Below are 17,129 nucleotides of genomic sequence, written 5' to 3' on the forward strand. Positions count from 1 at the left end.
TAATTCAAATCCAACAAAAAATCAACAGACTGATTGAAATGGATCACAGATTAAAATGTATCACAATGAGGGAAATTGGGATGTTTTGGAGAATTGACAAATTCAATGCATAAAGAATTAAAAGGATCAGTAAATGATGTCATAAAACTTGCCCTTTGACCTCTAAATATCAGGGCTCTACCATATAGAATTCTCATGCAAATGATTATGCACATTTTTAATGTAGGCTCGAGAATGTCCAATATATAGGATGTTCACAGGGTAAATAATTCATATCGTTCATTCCAAATATAACTGATTATTGCATTAGTATACCTTTTTTCTAGCATGTTTTCAAAGAAATGAATTTAAACTAATTTCACGTGTTTTGAACTACGTGAAGTAAATTACTTTAATGGAGTATGAACTCCACATCTCCATTCTTAACATTAATTCATCATAAATTATCCACATTTTCTAATACTGAATGTCTGATATTATCATTGAAAAAGACTAGATATCTATAGATATGATGTTTACCTAAAAAAATGTAAACCCGAGTCGGTCAAAAACAGGCACCTATCTTCTTAGTCAGGTTAGTGTTAAATAACTATGATAAGTTTATTGGATTGACTAGTTGTGCTTTGTGCTCATTTAATTACAAATGAAAATTAGTCATGGGGCATCGATTATTCTGGCCACAAACTATGTCGAAAATCTGCTTTAAATTCATAACTAGGCCTAATTGCTCAAAAAATTAAAACTAAATACCTAAGCATTTCAACACCTATATAAAAATACTTCATTGACATAGTTGATATGAAAAAGGTAATGCTTTTCGATATTAAAAAACACAATAGAGGAAATTCGAGTCACAACTTTGTTTAGACTGGTACAGTGTGATCATAATTCGTATTTATTCATACTAGCAATTAAATCATCGACAATATAAGCAATAATATCTACTTTTTCTTTTTAAACCACTATCTTACTTTCAAGGTACTGTTATCATAATCATAATGGAATAAATCAGTCGAGACTCGAGTACAGGACGACATTGGTGGGATGCCGATCTCGATGATTCTTGCATGTAAAATGAATAATTATTAGTAAGTTTCTGTTGATTTTTTTCTAAAGGAGCTGCACTGGTTATATAATTTAATAGATTAGTTAAAATGCACGTCTTCTCATTAAAATATGTACATAAATGAAGTTCATATGCCGATCACAATTTCAGATGTAGAATTAAAAACCAAAGCATTTTCTGGGTTTTTAAAATAAAATAATTCAATAATACAAAATCTTTTATTGTCTTTTGGGTTTTTTTTCTTCATCACCATACTTCAAAAGAATTGCTGGTTATAACCATATAAAATGTTTACAATTACCTATGGGTCGAATTATGCGAGCGTCGAACAGCAGGGCTACCGCTATATTTAGAGCGACCCTGATCACCAGCGACAGCGATCACGGCTACACCGGGAACGATAACTCTGAGCAGAGATTGCAATAAACCCGAAAATGCGATGTATTCATACACGCCTGAAAATAAATAACATAGTGCGGGGAAACTATTCAAATTTTTTGCAATTGTTAATAAGGTGAATGAATTGGAATTATAAGAATCAAACATTCTTTTTGAAGAATTTATCGATGTGTAAACTCCGGACATTTTACTCACAAACTTAACATAAATGTGCTTCGCACTTTTATTCAGTTTGTGAGTAAAATGTCCGAGTTTACACATCGATAAATTCTTCAAAAAGAATGTTTAATTCTATAATAATACCAAAGACGTGTATAATATCTTTAAAAGTACATTTAAAGATCACGTTTCATAGTGTAACGTACGACTGTGACTTCAAAGTCACGTTTATGTATACGTAGCAACCAACTCCCAAGACTTTTCAGTGAATGTTAAGTAAGCTTTGTTTTTCAATGTAAAAGGGTTGACCTGCATTTAGCTAATATCGTCACACTTTTGCGATTATTACAATCATTTTTGTTGGTTCTAATTCATAATGACATTGAATATTATCCATTTATAAAATCACGTAAAGATTGTTTTATGTATGTACTTTACTTTATATTTGTCATTCTCTACCCAGAGTTCCATGCGCTACTCGCACTTAGTCTTCACCTCTGTTAACGGCTTTTTACAGAAATATTGTAAAAGTTTCTAATATGTACAACATCTAAGTTTTGGACTCAATAGTTAGTCGTATTATGAAATGTTTTTGGTGCAATTACAGTGATTTTTTGGGGGCCAAAATGCCACCGATATTCGGCTGTTTCCCCTCACAAAAATTAGCTATTTTTCCCCAATTACAATGTATATATAATGTTTTTCCCAATTTAAAATCTAGGGAAATTAGGCCATTTAAAAAAAAAAAAGAAAGGTTACCGTATATTGCTGACAAAGAGTAAATACGTTTTTTCCTTCAGTTTTATTCTCCAGACCACTGCACATGCAAAAGGTTTTGTAAAGAATATATAAAACAATAGAGGCATCCATATAAGCAGATAAACAGCGAAGTATATAGTTTGCAGATACACATCAAGCCATATTGTTGACACTTTCATTTTGACCGCCATATTATATGTAGGGTCAGGCTAATAACAGGAAGTGGGCAACAGTATAGGGTCTTACTAAAATCCGAAAAATACAAACAGGAGAAACATTCTAGAAACTTGATTATTAATATAATATTTACAAGATTATGGGTACAAATGCTGGTGAATTAATAATTTATTATTTTCTTTATGAAATTAGACAATAAGTATTTCTTAGAAAAAGTAAATAATATTTATATAAGGTGTGACTTCCAATACATATTTAATGTTAGATAATGATTTATTTTATGATTTTAAATCAGATCCGAAATAAACCTCAAACAAAACAATTGTTATTTGATTATCTTGTGCATCTTTACCATTTTAATTTACTATGAATGATTTTTTCCAATTTGAGGAAAATGTCGCTAATTTTTCCCAATTCAAAAGGAGGGGTAGTAGTTTGAAATACAAAAAAAAAATCACTGAATTAAATTGATGCTTACTGTAAATGGTTTTAAATTGCCATTTTCTGATCCTAAATTTAGAACTACTTCGTAATATGCGTATGAATGTAGGACATTCACGTAGTGAAGACAAACTTCCACCAGAGTTCGTTTGCTCACGTCGTAGGTGACGTAATGAGGCCTCGACGGGGAGTTTGGTAGTGAAGATTTGAATGTAAACATGGAATCAAAAGGTAAGAAAAGCTGTAAAAATACGATAAAACTTGTGAAATAAGAGACAAACAGCTAAATGGTAAATATGTACTTATCAAAGTGCCAGTGGGTTATGAAAAGAGCCTGATGCCGTTATGACTTGTTTTTGCTAAATATGACGTAACGACATAAGCGCGTGATTTTTGACGCCATGTTTACGTTGTTTACGTCGACAGCAGACAGAGTTTGACGGATGTCGCGGTACCGCACAATCTAATTAAAATTAGATCCGCTCACATACTCGCTACACATTTTCATGAGTTTGTGTAGCGAGTATGTGAGCGGATCTAACATCAAATTTTAATTAGATTGGGTACCGCATGTCATTGTATATTTCTAGAACTGTGTATTCTATTCAAACTAGAGATGGAAGACGGAGTCGCAACACGTCGAACAGAATCTCTGCACAATTTTAAAATATAGCCAAATTGAACGACAACAAACTTTGGGTTAAAAAAATCTGCAAAATTTTTATCATGCCAGAGTATCAATAAATATTTTGTATTATATTCCGAGATTTCGTAAATAATAAAATAACTGAAAATATCTTTACTCGGGGACTAATTATTTTGTCGCCATATATAGGTATATGTGTTACCGCTCACGTACATAAATGTACATGTAGCCAGTACTAAGTGAATTATTTATTTCAATTCATTGGTTCATCTATGATACATGTAACCTCAAGTAACATAATAACTAGAAAAATACAAAGCAGACTACGAATTATTTAGCACTGATTTCTGCATGTGCATGGTGGAATTTATTACCGATCGATTTATTCAGCAGAGAAAATGGCTCCAATTGAGGTGTGCATGCATTCTTTGCAAACATAACTGAAACGTACGTAAGTTTAATTGCTTATTTGAATGAAAATTATATATTGTTAAACGTTTGGATTTGAAATTGGATCGGCCGATATGTGTAGAAACACCCAGATGTCATAAAACGGAGGAAATACGTAATAGGCGAAATCAAAATTTACTTTATCATCTTGTAGCAGCTCTCATCAAATAATGATTGTATGCTTTAAATAGTACATTTATTTTACCCAATCTAATTTTCATTTGCAAATCGGGGGTCGGGTGGGGGGGGTTGGGGGGTTGGAGCTTGACTTATAAGCATGTTTTAGACTGCCTCTTTTCTACTTTAAAACAGGGGTATTTGATACCCAAAGTCAATATTCAAATATACCCGATCCCACCCCATCCCCATATTTCGTACAAAGAAAACCAACACAAACATTTCATTATACAATGTAATTATTATGTAAATTATTTAAAATGATAAAGTAGGAAATCTAGAGATGAATTACTAACCCCCTCCTCCTCCTAGGCATCTGATCCCACCTCTGGTATGTCTAGGGATTCGTGTTTGCCCAACTCTTTATTTTGCATTCCTTATAGGAGTTATGAAATTGATCACTGTTCGTTTTCTTCGATTGTCATTAAAAAAATTATGAAAATGTTTAGTGTGCGACATTCTTTGGGGAAAAAATGTACCATCTTGGTTATACCCTCCCTTTTCGAAACATTTTTGGTTTCTCCAGAATATCAGTTGTAACTTTAGAATAGTTAGAATCAATAGCAATCAAATAATTTACACATGCATCTAAATCAACATTTGTAGTTTAGAGGGGTACATAATAATGTTGATTTGCGTTACGTATTTCTTTACATGCATGAGTATCTAGTTAACTCATTAATGATCTAATTAGAATGCGTCCATGTCAATTCTATTAGTATTTTTCACATTTTACACTTTTACTATAATGAATTACACTGATTCAATTACACCTAATGACACACGACTGTCTTAGATTATTAAATACTAAGGCACACGAACTGTATCAATATCGAATGTCAGATTGTTTGTTTAGATTATTTTTTTCAAAGAAAAATAAGGCTGTGTTCAAAACTATTCGAGTCAAACATTTGACTATTGTGGTTAAAGATTCTCTAAAGTATCTTTAATAAAAGCAGAATATTTAGTTTGGTCGGTGTTATCTTTTTAAGGTTTTTCGGGTTTTTTAGCTCACCTGAACCGAAGGTTCAAGTGAGCTATTCTGATCACATTTTGTCCGGCGTCCGTCTGTCTGTCTGTCCGTCTGTCTGTAAACTTTTCACATTTTTGACTTCTTCTCCAGAACCACTGGGCCAATTTCAACCTAACTTGGCCAAAAGCATCCTTGGGTGAAGGGCTTTCAAGTTTGTTCAAATGAAGGGCCATGTCCCTTTCAAAGGGGAGATAATCACAAAAATGCAAAAATAGGGTGGGGTCATTTAAAAATCTTCTTCTCAAGAACCACTGGGCCAGAAGAGCTGAAATTTACCTGAAAGCTTCCTGACATATTGCAGATTCAAGTTTGTTCAAATCATGGCCGCCGGTGGTAGGATGGGGCCACAAGGGGGGATCAACGTTTTACATACAAATATATAGGGAAAAACTTTAAAAATCTTCTTCTCAAGAACCACTAAGCCAGAAAAGCTGAGATTTACATGAAAACTTTCTGACATAGTGCAGATTCAAGTTTGTTCAAATCATGGCCCCCGTGGATAAGATGGGGCCCCAAGGGGGGGGGGATCAAAGTTTTACACACAAATATATAGGGAAAATCTTCAAAAATCTTCTTCTCAAGAACCACTAAGCCAGAAAAGCTGATTTTTACATGAAAACTTTCTGACATAGTGAAGATTCAAGTTTGTTCAAATCATGGCCCCCGGGGATAAGATGGGGCCCCAAGGGGGGGATCAAAGTTTTACACACAAATATATAGGGAAAAACTTTAAAAATCTTCTTCTCAAGAACCACTAAGCCAGAAAAGCTGAGATTTACATGAAAGCTTCCTGACATAATGCAGATTCAAGTTTGTTCAAATCATGGGCCCCGGGGGTTGGATGGGGCCACAATAGGGGATCAAAGTTTTACATACAAATATATAGGAAAAATCTTCTCAAGAACCACTGAGTCAGAAAAGCTGATTTTTACATGAAAACTTCCTGACATAGTGCAAATTCAAGTTTGTTCAAATCATGGCCCCCGGGGATAGGATGGGGCCCCAAGGGGGGATCAAAGTTTTGCACACAAATATATAGGGAAAAACTTTAAAAATCTTCTTCTCAAGAACCACTAAGCCAGAAAAGCTGAGATTTACATGAAAGCTTCCTGACATAATGCAGATTCAAGTTTTTTCAAATCATGGGCCCCGGGGGTAGGATGGGGCCACAAGGGGGATCAAAGTTTTACATACAAATATATAGTTAAAATCTTTTTCTCAATAACCACTGAGTCAGAAAATCTGATATTTACAAGAAAACTTTCTGACATAGTGCAGATTCAAGTTTGTTCAAATCATGGTCCCCGGGGGGTAGGATGTGGCCACAAGTGGGTGGGGGGGGGGGGGTCAAAGTTTTACATACAAATATAGAAAAAAGCTTTAAAAGAACCATTGGGCCAAAGAAGTTGACATTTACATGAAAGCTTTCTGACATAGTGTAGATTCAAGTTTGCAAAGGGTAGTTTGGGCCATAATAGGGACCAAGGTTTTACATGCAAATATATATGGAAAGTCTTCAGATATGGGCCAAGGTGACTCGGGTGAGCGATGTGGCCCATGGGCCTCTTGTTTTTGTTTGTTTTTTGTTGTTGTTTGGTTTGGTTTGGTACCTTTATGCATTCTTTAAATGAAATTTAAAAAATTCTAAATACATTCATACTGGATATATTTTTTGGCGTTTATCTAAACAATTCACACTCAAAAAGCCAAAACAAAAAAGACAGAGTAAATTCAGACTCTTTTGCTTCCAAATTGGGAATGTTTTCATATACCAACTAAAATATTTTCACAAATCGATCATTTGTAAGAGCATGATATTTAAACGCTTTGTTAGATGGTTTTTTGTTTAAAAAAAAAATGTGTTTTAGAGAAAAAAAAGATAATCAGTCTGATTTGTTTGTAGCATTTTTCAATGACCTTAGATGACCTTCAGTTCATCATATCTTTTTATCCAATTCACTAACATGCCAATATTTTTGGTTAATCATGTAGCTATTGATACCATCTTTAAATCATAGTAAAATAATTAAAATCTAATTACATTCAGTAAATGTTTTTGACCATTTTCCTAGAAAACTCTATCCTCAAAAAGATATTTTTTAGAGGCGCGGAGGAAATTCGGACTGAATTTTGGGTGATTTGTTTTTGTGTTACGTGGAAAATATTTTCACATCATAGTGTCTGTACACAGACTGTTTGTATAATGGTCATTAAATATATTCATATTACAACCCATTTGTTTGCTGAACATATTTTAGCAGAATTGCGTAGCTTGTCCGGTCTCTAACTTTCATACTTTTTGGTGCATCTTTGTGAGACTTACATAACATGATCACATCTAAAAGAGGAAGGTTCCTATTTATTTTGAGGACAACAGGTCAAAGGTCAAGGTCTCTTTTTCACTATATACTTTAAATTTGAGCTTTCCTCTAACTTTTATGCATGTAGTTGCTGGTGCATGTTTATCAGACTTCAGATCCTGATGGTATTCAAGATTCATGTTGCATTTGAAATCCAAAGGTCAAGGTCATTATCACACTAAATACCTATTGCGGCCATTCAAAGCTTCATACTTATAAACTATATTAAATACGTGCATGTGTTTACTTCGTGAATGCAAGCGTGCATAATTTTCGAAACTGCAACTCTGCCATACGCATCTTTGATGCGTTTTAGTGATTTTTGGATCTACAACTGCTAAATTTTACCTTTTTTTTCAACATTGTTAGGTTTAGGGGTTGTTTCCATGGAAACGAACTCATTAACATATATAAAATTGTCATTTTTCAAACAGGAGAGACCTCCTTTCTATGATAAAATGATTTTTTGAAGAATCTAATTGCTTTCATCTCAGCATCATTATCATATCCCCTTAAGGTGGATCGATCCTCATATGATTTATCAATATTAATGATTGAAAGTGGAAAAACTGTATTAATTTTCACTCAAGATAGTTTAATTCAATCAATAACCAAAGAAAATGTGTATGTTGCCACCTTTTTAAAGATGTCAGACATACATCAACATAAAAAAAATAACACATTTTCGTTAAACAGAATAATGAAAATTAATTAAAAAAAAAAAAACTTGCTGAAATGACAAATTTCAAATGTCAACAGTTTTTAAGAAAACTGCTAATCCATAGATAAATGAAAATGAATTGTGGATATTAGGGAACTCCTTGTGTCATAGACATGCAGTAGAGGAAATTCCAGCATAGGAGTTATTGCCCTTGACAACATTTTTAAAATGATAAATAATTGATTATCTATGGAAAATAAAAACTTTTTCAGTATCAAAAGTTTACCAAATTTTTTATTTTATTTAATAAATGAAATTCCTCTGAAAGATTTATTTCTATCATGCGCAAAATTTAATTTAATAAAGATTTTTGCAAAAACCTATGACATCACAAGAGGATCGAATTTATAAATTTAGAACCGGACGCAGCGTAGTTAAAGCTTCCCGAGAAAAATCACAATGCTGTACAGACACACTATATGACGTCACAATAAAAGAGTACGTCACGACGTTATATCGCAGGAAAAATGTCATCATATTTTGTCGTAATTTGCTACCGCTACCACATGTCATGTGTTAAATGATAATTTTATTTCTCTTTGTTAAAATTACAAGTCTCCCTTTTCATATACATTGTATATATTATATATACATGTATATGTATAGTATGCGCCACAGTAATTTTGATAGTATAGCCTATACAGGGGCGGATCCAGGAATTGCGGTTACGGGGGGCGCCACTTTATGAGGCAGTGGGTCCAGGGCGAAGCCCTCGTAGGGGTCCAGGGGCGAAGCCCCCGGAAGCTCCTGGATTTTACGGGGCTTGAAATATTTCTCCTATTTAGTCATTTGTACTATTTTCTATCATTTTTAAAAGGTGAAATTAATAAAATGACCCAAATTTTAATGGTTTTTTTGGAAAAAATTAAGTTCTCCCAATAAAGTAATTCAAGAAATCAAAAGATTTTGTAATTTATTTCTCCGGGAGTGGAAGAAATTATTGCTTCTTTTTTCGTTTAGTACATTTTTCGAAACAAGATACCGCGATTTACCTTAAATTTGAAAATTTCATTGGGGGGGAGGGGGGGGCTACTCCTCCCACAGTTTTCAAGTGAGAGCCTACTTATTATGCCCCCTTCAAAGAAGAGGGGCATATTGGTTTGCACCGGTCGGTCGACCACATGTCCGCTCAATATCTTGAGAACCATTTACTTGATGATAATGATATTTCATATGTGGGTTGGATATGAGTAGAAGAGGACCCCTATTGTTTTTCAGGTCAAAGGCCAAGGGTCAATCTACTCTGGACATAGGAATATAATGTCCGCTCAATATCTCGAGAATCCTTTGCTTGAAAAACATCAAACTTAGCACACTGGTACATACTAAGGAGTAGATGACCCTTATTGATTCAAAGGTCAAGGGTCAAACTGGGCATAGGAATATACTGACCATTCATGTCTAGAGAACCCTTTGCTTGACAGACATCAAACTTGGTACACCAGTACATCTTCAGAAGAAGATGACCCCTATTGATTTTGAGGTCACATGGTCAAGGGTCAAACTGGACATTGGAATATACTGTCTGCTCAATATCTTGAGAACCCTTTGCTTGACAGACATCAAACTTGGTACACCAGTACGTCTTCAGGAGAAGATGACCCCTATTGATTTTGAGGTCAAAGGTCAAGAGTCAAACTGGACATAGGAATATACTGTCCGTTCAATATCTTGAGAACCCTTTGCTTGACAGACATCAAACTTAGTACACTGGTACATCTTCAGGAGAAGATGACCCATATTGATTTTTAGGTCACGTGTTTAAAGGTCAAGGGTCAACCTGGACATTGGAATATACTGTCCGCTCAATATCTTGAGAACCCTTTGCTTGACAGGCATCAAACTTAGTACAGTGGTGTATATTCAGGAGGAGATGACTCCTATTGATTTTGAGGTCACATGGTCAAAGGTCAAACTGGATATAGTAATATACTGTTCACTCAGTATATCTTGATAGCCCTTTTGCTTGACAGACATCAAACTTAGTACACTGGTACATCTTCAGGAGAAGATGACCCATATTGATTTTGAGGTCAAAAGTCAATTGTTGAACTGGACATAGTAATATACTGTCTCTTATATTTTAGTATTATATTGAATTATTTGCTTGATTGACAACAAACTTGGTAACTGGTACAGCATAAGGAGTAGATGACCCCTATTGATTTTTAGGTCACATGGTCAATTCACTCTTGAGATGGGAAGATATTGTCTGCTCAATATTTTGAATTGATGATACTACTATCAATTAAATGATGTGTGTGTATAACCCTTTTCAATTTTGCACCATGGGAGGCATATGTGTTTTACAAACATCTCTTGTTTTGTGGAGTGTTTGTATGGGTATTGAAGATGTGCATGTGGGATTTATTTTGATTTTCTACAATTTTTGAGAAAATTACAGGTTGTTGAACTTAGTCTATTTGGAAATTAATATTCTATAGAGGGTACATAATTTGTCCGCCCTACTCCTCCCACAGTTTTCAAGTGAAGACCTTCTTATTTTGTGGAGTGTTTATATGGGTATTGAAGATGTGCATGTGGGATGGATTTTGATTTTCTACAATTTTTGAGAAAATTACAGGTTGTTGAACTTAGTCTATTTGAAAATTAATATTCTATGGAGGGTACATAATTTGTCCGCCCAACTCTTCCCACAGTTTTCAAGTGAGTACCATCTTATTTTGTGGAGTGTTTGTATGGGTATTGAAGATGTGCATCTCGGGAAGGATTTTGATTTTCTTCCATTTTTGAAAAAACTACAGGTTGTTGAACTTGGTCCATTTTGAGGAAATCTAGATTTTTAAGCTAAGACCCTTTGTTCATATGAAAGTTTGTCACATGATGTCTCATGATGGCTGATAATACCTGAAGCAAAGTTATACAAATTAGCACAAGAAAAACACCCTATGTAAGCATTTCACGGGCGTATTATGTACCGTTTGCGGTACTCTTGTTTTTTGGTTTTTTTTTAGTGCAAATAAATTGAGACTGTCCCCTCCCCCATTACTTTTAACAGTAGTTGTAGATGAAAAGAATATAAGCTTGAAAGTTATCAATAAAAATTATTTCACCAACCCTAACCCTAACCCCAAGTGAACATATCAATGTATAACTTCAAGAATGCCTACCTCAAAATCAAGATTGGCTTCATCTCTTCATATTTCCATAGGAAGTTAGGTATATGGATAGCTTTTAATTGCAGTGTTTGCAAAAAACTTTATTGACAGGTTTTTGAGCAATGCTTCATTTAGTATCTGGACTACCCTATTTTTGTGTACTAATTTCCACCCCAAATACTTCAATTTCCCCATTTCTTATTATGTGGTTATGTTTAAGCATGTTATTATTATTTATTTTATATTCTGCATATATTCTAAAGATTATTGTAAAAGATATATATAAAAATTCCATCGAATTATTTTCTTTAATTGAAAATCGGAATAATCTTGTAAAATTCACAATTTTTGAAAAGGGAGATAATTCAAAGCTTATTAGCTCCCTTGTATACTTAGAAAGTGGTCATGAAATTTATACACATTGTAAAGGACATCCCTATGATGCTTCATGAAAAAAGAAAACATCAGATTTGGGAGTTCATTTTTTTTTAGGTCACCTGAGTAAACTCACTACCAGTCCAATTCTTTTCAAATTGGTATGAAGCATCATTGGGACAAGGGGAACATAAATTGTAAATTTCAGGACTCCAGTACCCTTGGGGCCCTAGGGGCGGGGCAAAAACTGCCCAAAATTGACCAATTTTCTAAAATCTTCTCAAGAACCACACACGTGTAAGAAAAACTAAATGCATAGCGATGTAGAGCAGGAAGACCTCTATCAAAATTGTAAATATCATGATCCCCGGGGTAGGGGTTCTGACCCCAGGGCGGGGCCAAACTTGTTATATAGTGTTTATGTGTAAAACAAGTACTTAAATAACATCTTCTTTAGTGCTATTGATACTAGATTGAAAGTGAATAGATATTTAGAAAAAAACAGGTAGTCCTTTACCAAAATTGTAAATTTGATGATCCCAGGGGTAGGGGTTTTGGTATCAGGGTGGGGCCAACATGGTCAGTTATGAAATGTGTGAACAATAAACATTTTTAACTTCCTGATAACTATCATTCCAACTCTTTTCATATTTGGTATGAAACATATTTGGAACAAAGGGAACATAAATCGTAAATTTCAGGATTCCTACACTCCTGGGGCCTATGGGGCAGGGCAAAAACTGCCCCAAAATGACAATTTTTCAAAAATCTTCTTCTCAATTACCACACACATGTAAGAAAAACGAAATGCATAGTGATGTAGAGCAGGAAGGCCTCTACCAAAATTGTAAATTTCATGATCCCCGGGGTAGGGGTTCTGACCCCAAGGCGGGGCCAAACTTGTTTTATAGTGTTTATGTGTAAAACACTTAAATAACATTTTCTTTAGTGCTTTTGATACTAAATTGAAACTAAATGGATAGAGCAGGTAGTCTTTTACCAAAATTGTAAATTTGATTTCCCCAGAGTAAGGGTTTTGACCCCAGGGTGGGGGCCAAACTTAGTATATATATAGTATTTATGTGTAAGTTTGCTGATACTGTATAAAATCTCAATGCATACTTAGAAATAGCAGAAAAGGATGTACAAAAAATGGTGAATTTCATAACCCAGGGTTATGACTTCAGGATGAGTCCAAATTAGTCATATGTTTTGATGTTTTAATGTTAATACACCTGTTATTTAAAGCCTTTCATCAGTGTATGCACTTTTGAGGACAGTGAAGTTTTTAGAACACATCTTGTTTTATACTGTTGCTGAACATTAGAATTTAGCTTAGATATTCATAACAGGAATTTTTTTCTAGATTTCATAGCCCATGGAAGTAGTGATACTTTTTCACTAGTATTCAGGTGACCGATAAGGCCTGTGGGCCTCTTGTTGTTGAATCATTTGGATTTTTGTGATTGAATACTTTCACCTAACACTGTTGTTCCATTACATTATCCTCAGATGGAAAGGTAAATAATCTGGTTCGCAGGTCAAATGTAGAGGTTTTGTATTGTGAGAAACACCTATCCTACTCTTCTAATTCTCAATTTACACCCACTACTTACATAGCATATTCTACTAAACACGACTTTCCATTTGTTAGTTAGTACAAAATATAAGAAAATACACAAATTTAGTGTAAATATAGATACAGGCTATATATAGTACTATACTGTACGACAAATTGTGAATAATGTTAGATGAAGCTGACAGTTAAGCTCTATAAAGCATATATACTAGTACTGAGTACAGACACAAAAGTATAGATGTATGTATAAAAAAAAAAATCTTATATATCAGCTTTTCACTGAAACACGCATCTTCATAACTATCGAAGGGATATTTAGTATATGATTGTTATTATTACCTCAGTATGAGAATTCTATGCAACGTGTAATCTGATTGGTCTAGATAGTCACGTGCCAGGGATGATAAAACTTCTTATTATATACTTTCAATTTCATCACTTCTTTTTTATTTAAAAGTTTGCGGGCATACATGTATATCGCACGATATACATGTATGTCCGCAAACATTCCGGCCCGCAAACATTACGTCACAATCACTACACAGGCAAATTACTACGTCTTTAATTTTCAAATTTTTTGTGTTTTTCATCTTTTACTCGGTTAGACCAATAAAGAAATTGTTAAAAATAAATTATTGTTAGTTTCTAAATGAAAATGAAAGTATATATAATAAAAAGGTTATAGACTTTGTATGGGAAATATGTAGACGACCTCTCAAGCTCGGCCTGTCTACGCGCCAAAAACTCGGTCGTCATATTTCCCCATACAAAGTATATAACCTATAAATATCTCCCTCTCAAACCCGTTGTTTGTGTGTAACACCAGTCAGCGGGGAACCAGTTTAACATCACATCTCCCTACACCACAAGATTTTCACCCCCCTACGCCACACGGGGTTTTCAGTCAAATACTCGGCATATCATGATTTTGTGTTGGTTTCTTCAGTCGAATATTGAGTTCCCATTCAAAGGATATGTTTCTGGTAAAAAAAAAAAAAAAAAAAAACACCGTGGGACTTTATACAGTAGGAATGAAGGTTTCTCATTAAATACACCGAAAAATATACCCGGCGCCTACCCTACTTGTATATGTTGAAGTGTTTGAGTATTTCCAAAGAGTTCTAAACTCCCCAATGGCTAGTGCTAGCTTGTCAATAACCATAGTCTTCCGTGTAATACTTTTGGCTATCTAGATTTATTTTGATTAAACACAATCAGTCTCTGAATACTTACTAACCTACTTTCTTCGCTTCGAATTCACATCACCGCGCTACACCGATCACGTGACTGACATTGTACACGGTGTGTATGAAATACCTTACACGGGCTTAACAGCCCGTGCTATGAATATTAATGTCACCTGACTAGATGACAATGCTAACAACCAATAGATGTTAGGAATGATAAACACGTACACGTGTTTGGGTATCTTCAATAAATACATGTAGATACTGATATAAAATGATTATCAGTGAACAGTCAATAATCCTTATGACAACCTTGTACAACTTTCACTATGTACGGCAACACGTGCTTTATATTTGAGTAATAATTAAATTGGTGTGACCGGTCAACAGGGGATGCTTACTCCTCCTAGGCACCTCGATCCCACCTCTGGTGTGTCCTGGGGTCCGTATTTGCCCAACTATCTATTTTGTATTGCTTATGGGATTATGAGCTTGATCACTGTTTGTTATCTTCACGTTTCATTGATACACGTATACAATGTCGTTTAGGAAAGCAAGAAATCCAGGACGGAATGATGGCAGGAGACAGTCCCCAAACTACTTTTTGGCCATACAAATTACCGAGGAAGAGGTGGGTGTTACTCGGAGTCATCATGCATGTGTTAAGATTGTATCTTTCACTTCCATTAAAAATAATGTAAAATAGTACATGAAATGTTAAGCGATTCATCATGATAGATATTGTGATACTTTTATCATACAGAAGACTGATTTGATAATTGACCATTCTGTCGTTTGTCCAGCCTACACTGTCGTTATAATTTACAATGCTTGTAATTCAAAGATGAAACTTCATACTTCATAGATATGTGTGATTAATTAGACAATGAACAATTTGTAGCAAACCCTCACTAAATTTAGAAATTCATTTCAAAATTAAGGATTATCTCCCTCATGCATAGCTCTTATCCTTGGACGAATTTGGCTCCACTTGTTTGGCACGCTGTTTTTGGCTATATTTAGATGTAAAACTTCATAGTTATTTCGGATTTCAAACATTTCGGTTGAGCATCACTGAGGAGACATTATTTGTCGAAATGCGCATCTGGTGCACCAAAATTGGTACCGTATAAGTTTTACATTAGAGCAATGAAACCCCTTTTATTGTTTACACCCGCCAGGTACAGGTATACAGACAAACATGTACATCCCATTTTGCGTCTGGGTAAACAATAGCTTGCACAGACCACGGGTCGCCATTAGACTCACTGCTTCAATGAGTAGATTTTGGCGTTCCAAATCTTCTAATTTTGCATTTTGTTTTCATTTGTTTATTTATTTATTTTTGCATAATTATTGGGGCGGCGATCGCCGCCCCTTTGCCGACGGCCCTGGTTAGTTTTGGTTAACATCCGTGTTCAATAAAATATCCATATTCGAAGCATTGAACATAAATATTAACGGCAAAGTAACGATTCAACTTTATGACAAACAGGATCATTTCAGCTTCTCCACCGTCAACTTCTCATATTTAATTATTTTATTATCACCTGCATATGGTGATCATGTCTATCAACTGACTATATACGCAAGAGCTTGTTCTGCGTATGATCAGTTTTTAAATCAAAGTAGCCTACTGACAAACTAAGATGATGTTACAGGGGTTTCAACACTCTCATTTAAAGTTAAGATTTCGGAAATTCTATAGTCGTTATAATGATCTAATTTGCCAGTATAGCCTATCATTGGGTCAAATGCTGTCTGACGTGTTTCATTGCGATTGTTAGGCCGTTCTTGCCACATTAATTTTGACTACGGATTACTCCGTTTACCTGATCAAGATATAGGGCTCACGGCGGGTGTGACCGGTCGACAGGGGATGCTTACTCCTCCTAGGCACCTGAGTCCCACCTCTGGTATGTCCAGAGGTCTGTGTTTGCCCAACTCTTTATTTTGTATTCCTTATAGGAGTTAAGAGATTTCAAAAGGTGTGCTTAGTTATTTCAAGAGACAATTAATGATTCTGTACTAAATAAGATTTTGTTTAATTTTCAAAAGTTTTGAGAATGATAATGTCCAAACTAATGAAAACAGATGTTTACATTCACTTACCTTGCAACGCAGGGATGTTTCCTCACAATGACAGCAGTAGCATATGCAGGTTTTCATCTAGTTATTCTACGGCAGTGCTGTTTCCTAGAGAAAAGGTGAAGATAACGAACATTGATCAATTTCATATTTCACACCTGCCAAGAGTCCTATATCAAAATCGGGTAAACGGAGTAATCTGTAGTCAAATTCAGTGTGCAAAGAACGGCCTCAATTATTATGAAACGTGTCAGACAGCATTTGACCCAATTGCAGTAATGTATTGGTAAATTAGAGCGTTATAACGACCATAGAATTTGAAAAATGCTGACTTTAAACGAGACTGTTGAAACCTCAACTTATTGAAACATCAACTTATTTGTTAGTAGCCTG

The 17,129-nt window shown here is 34.7% G+C and overlaps 2 protein-coding genes across 6 annotated transcripts in view; one reads left to right on the plus strand and one right to left on the minus strand.

Annotated features, from left to right (window-relative positions):
* The window catches only part of LOC125681531 (cyclin-dependent kinase 7-like), a 153,643-nt gene that overhangs the window by 53,116 nt on the left and 83,398 nt on the right, over positions 1–17,129 (minus strand). For both annotated transcript variants that reach the window (XM_048921680.2, XM_056154604.1), the window contains exon 2: positions 16,761–16,844. In XM_048921680.2, coding sequence (XP_048777637.1) covers positions 16,761–16,817 — 57 coding nt within the window. In that variant the 5' untranslated portion in view covers positions 16,818–16,844. The remainder of the gene's footprint in view (positions 1–16,760; positions 16,845–17,129) is intronic.
* The window catches only part of LOC125681534 (A-kinase anchor protein 7-like), a 63,780-nt gene that overhangs the window by 31,943 nt on the left and 14,708 nt on the right, over positions 1–17,129 (plus strand). For all 4 annotated transcript variants that reach the window (XM_056154611.1, XM_056154614.1, XM_056154613.1 and 1 more), the window contains exon 3: positions 15,198–15,279. In XM_056154611.1, the coding sequence (XP_056010586.1) occupies positions 15,198–15,279 (82 nt within the window). The remainder of the gene's footprint in view (positions 1–15,197; positions 15,280–17,129) is intronic.

Source organism: Ostrea edulis, chromosome 2, assembly GCF_947568905.1.
Source record: "Ostrea edulis chromosome 2, xbOstEdul1.1, whole genome shotgun sequence".
In the NCBI taxonomy this organism is placed as follows: domain Eukaryota; kingdom Metazoa; phylum Mollusca; class Bivalvia; order Ostreida; family Ostreidae; genus Ostrea; species Ostrea edulis.